Source organism: Arachis ipaensis, chromosome B08, assembly GCF_000816755.2.
Source record: "Arachis ipaensis cultivar K30076 chromosome B08, Araip1.1, whole genome shotgun sequence".
In the NCBI taxonomy this organism is placed as follows: domain Eukaryota; kingdom Viridiplantae; phylum Streptophyta; class Magnoliopsida; order Fabales; family Fabaceae; genus Arachis; species Arachis ipaensis.
The window spans coordinates 113,437,522-113,441,412 of record NC_029792.2 but is presented as its reverse complement, the minus strand read 5'-3'; the positions used below and the strand labels follow the sequence as shown (position 1 = coordinate 113,441,412).

The window sequence follows — 3,891 nt, the reverse complement described above, 5'->3', positions numbered from 1 at the left end:
GGGAAAAAGAAAGCAAATCAGGCATATGTACAGTTATACTGCTTGGGAAAATGATACGAATACAGTTACATTAGTAACAATAGGTTAATCCATACTTCCTGGTCAAATTCCTATCCCACAATATTTTGACCATAATATACTACCGCCACTACAAAGCAGCAAACCACCAGCCTCAATTCTGTTTTTTAGTATCACCCTATCAACCAACAAACTCTCCGTTGGAGATTGATAACTGTATTCACGAATGTCATGATAACCTGATCTCATATTTGGTGACTTTAATACATTCTTTTCAAACATCTTTATGTATTGTTGGATGTCATCTGCAAATCCAGAAGTCTCAGGTGACTTCTGTGAAAATGAGAAGTGAGATTTACAACCTGATTCCGGGGAGCCAGCAGTATCGATGACAGTACATGGTTGTGAAACGTCATAGTTTCTACTAATCAATTGTCTATGAGAAGCTGATTCCTGTGTGATGTGTAAAAGTTTCTTTTAGGAACGTGTTCAGACACCACATAACTACTAGTAATAATGTCCAGAAAGTTCACATAAATGACCCTAATCAATTGTACTTAGTTTGCGGAAAAAGTAAACGTAGAAGACAATTCCACTGCTAAACAACTTTTGCACTTAGAATTTTGCACCAAAGAAAAATAAATCCTAGAGTGATACAATGGAGGGGTAATAGAGTAACAAGAAGGATCTACAAATGGTGTTTTACCAATTTGGAAAAGGCATACAATAGGGTGTCAAGAGAAGTCTTATGAAAGGTTTTGAAAAAGAAGGGAGGAAGGATTGCATAATATATTTGTACAATTAAGGATATGTAAAGTTACATCTAGTGTGAAAACTCAAGTGATGTAATAGAGGAATTTTTCATTGGTATAGGACAACAACAAGAGTCAACTCTAAATTCACATCTGTTTACATTGGCTTTGGAACTGCTTTCCGAACATATCTAAGAACCAGCCCTAAGATGCATACTTTTTGCCGACGATATCGTCCTTGTGAGGAGAAACTTTAGATGTTTGTAAATAAGCCGTAGTAAAGCAACACATGAAAGTAAGTTCGGGACAAGGAGGGAAAACACTAACACAAAAATGAAAATTGGAGAAAGAATCCTACCACAAGAGAATTAAATATCTTGAGTTTATTGTACAAGATAATAGAGAAATCAAGGATATAGAACATAGGATTCAAATGGGCTGGTCAAAGTGGTGAAGTACGTCTGGTTTTATATGTGACAAAAAAAACCTTCTAAAACTTAAGGATAAATTTTATCGCACTGTCATTAGACTAGCTATGTTATATGGTAGAGATTGTTGGGACGGCAAAAGGTAAGCATGGACATAAACTTATTGTGATAGAGATGAGAATGCTTAGATGGATGAGCAGCCAAACATGTATGGACAAAATAAGAAACCCCAATATAAGAGAAAACGTTGGAGAAGTGCTTATAATGGTTTGGACATGTGGAACAATTCCTGTTCATATATTGCCTAACCCCCCAAATTGGGGGTTGCAATCACAAGCTACCCTTTTAAACTAATGAGAAGCACTAAAACAGACTTGTCTCAAATTAAAGAAAATTTCTCGTTAAAAATATGAAATAATTACATTGATATTTATTTATTTGTGTACTCTAATCAAAAGAATCAAGCTTAAAAAAAGAATGTTCTAAGCGATCTTTAAATCTAAAAGTATTATATTTTCGCTTTTTGATGGAATGATTCAGTATATAAGAAAATAGTCTCTATTAGAGAATTTCTTAACCGATTCAGAAAAGAATTATGCAGTGAAACAAATCAAGAGGGGACTGTTTTTATTGAAGAAGCTACTGATGAAATAGAAACTAAAGGGATGACTTGCCTGGAGTAAACATTCATAACTATCAGATGGAATATGGGGCCCCACGGAAGTGACGGGAGGATCATCTTGTGATGAGAAATCTGAACTATCAAATGTTGATAGCGAAACACACTCATCAAAATAAGCCTTTGCATCTTCTGCAAGACGTTTTGACATCCGCCTTCTTTCTATGCTATTCTGTCACCAACTTACCATATTAAACAATGCAATATCAAAAAAAACTTAAACAAAAGCACCATATCAAACAAGGCATTAATTCTCATATCCCAAAAATCCATCACAACCACTACAACATTATCTTCACCCATTTCAGAGAGCAACCTGATTAATTAGTTAAATAAAAAATGCTTATAATCAAGTCACATGTATCAAACAAGAAAATGTTTGACTGAGATGTGTCATTTCATGTTTGAAGTTCATATGTATGGAAATCTTGTATTCAAAATTAATTAGTAGTGTTGAGATTATAGTATGATTTGTTAAGATTCCTTCATACATCAATTATAGATATAGACACATGGTCAGCAGCTTCAATAACATGTGAGCTATCAAACCCCGTTTTCCCACCAACTGACCCTTTTGTCCACTGCCCATGAGTTTCTAAAAGAATAAGGAAGCTAGGATGGTATTCCTTTTTTATATCTATAATCAGTGATGGAAAGGCTTTACCACCAGCCCCTCTGTGATTGCATGCTAAAATTTGCTTATTAGTTGTGTGCCTTGTTGTGGCAGTCAATGGAACCTGCAATTTTGGATAATTGATGGTCTTTAAAAACTTTCTCATCATTCTAGAAAATGATGTATTTAACACATGATTTAGCTCAGAAATTGCCATCCCATAAGCAGACAGATAAGGATATGACAAATTTAGTTACCCAGGCAGATGCTTTTGTAGTAGAGTTGAAATTGATTTTGCAGGCTGACATGCTAGAGAATCTGAAACAAAGTTTGATAACTTGTACATGGTGCTGGTTCTATGTGCAATGCACTCGCAATTCGACCATATCCGTGATCAGATCCTAACTGATCAGACGGTTCCTAATATGGAAGATTTGATTACTCACCTTCTCAGACTTCCTCCACCCAAAATCTATTCATCTTCAAATTTAGTAGAACCAACTACCATGGTGACTTTGTGGTGGACGATTTGTGGAGATCGAAGAGGACATATGGTTGAGGGGGCTGTGGATGCAGACGATTTGTGGTTCCTAATGCTCCTACCGCAAACGACCATGATATACCTAGGACACGTTATTCTTTCATGAATTTCTAGAGAAAGCAATGAATGTTGTTCAGACAAGACTCCATCAAGCGAAAGAGAAAAAGATTGCAGTTTGTTCTGGCAAATAGCATATTGCTACTTCTAAAGCAAAATTCCAAGAGCACATTCAATTAAGGGCAGGAAACAGAATCAATCTCCTATTACCACTGTTGTCACAGTAATCCTATCTTGCATCTCTCATGCTAGTAATAAACCAAGTTCTAAGATAATTGATTTCTGTGCCTCTGACCACATGGCTGCTAGTAAATCCCTTTTCTCTCTCTTTCTACACCTGTCTTACCAACATTTATCACTTTAACAGATGGTTATGGAGTTATTGCCAAAGAACCCAGCCATGTTTCGCTTATTGAATCCGTGTCTTTATAAATAATTTTATACGTGACTCTACTTCAGACTTTTAATGATCAATTGGCTATTCTTATAAAATCTTAGAGGTCCTCGTACCGACTACATTTGTAACAAGCTTGGTGCATATGATGTATATGCTCCAGCTTCAGGGGGAGCGTTGAGAATATAGTATGATTTGATACGATTCTTCATATATCAATTATAGATATGTAGATATTTGTAGATATCAATTAGGACTTGTTTTCTTATATTAGAGATTGCCATTATGCAAAAAGTGTATATATGAGGACCATAGGCTAAAGAGGTTTTCCTCAAGCATTCACAGAAGATTACTCCTTCAAGTATAACAAAATTTTGACCCCCCCCTAATTATCTGTCTATACAAGCTG

The 3,891-nt window shown here is 35.6% G+C and overlaps 1 protein-coding gene across 8 annotated transcripts in view; it reads right to left on the bottom strand.

The window, feature by feature from the left end:
* The window catches only part of LOC107613540, an 8,284-nt gene continuing 4,393 nt past the window's right edge, over positions 1-3,891 (bottom strand). For 6 of the 8 annotated variants that reach the window (XM_021109740.1, XM_021109739.1, XM_021109738.1 and 3 more), the window contains exons 7-8: positions 1,873-2,049; positions 1-471 (exon numbers count right to left, since the gene is read on the bottom strand). In XM_021109740.1, the coding sequence (XP_020965399.1) occupies positions 103-471; positions 1,873-2,049 (546 nt within the window). In that variant the 3' untranslated portion in view covers positions 1-102. Of the gene's footprint in view, positions 472-1,872; positions 2,050-2,541; positions 2,615-3,891 lie in introns of those variants that run through there. The other 2 variants (XM_021109741.1, XM_021109743.1) reach the window with 2 other exon arrangements.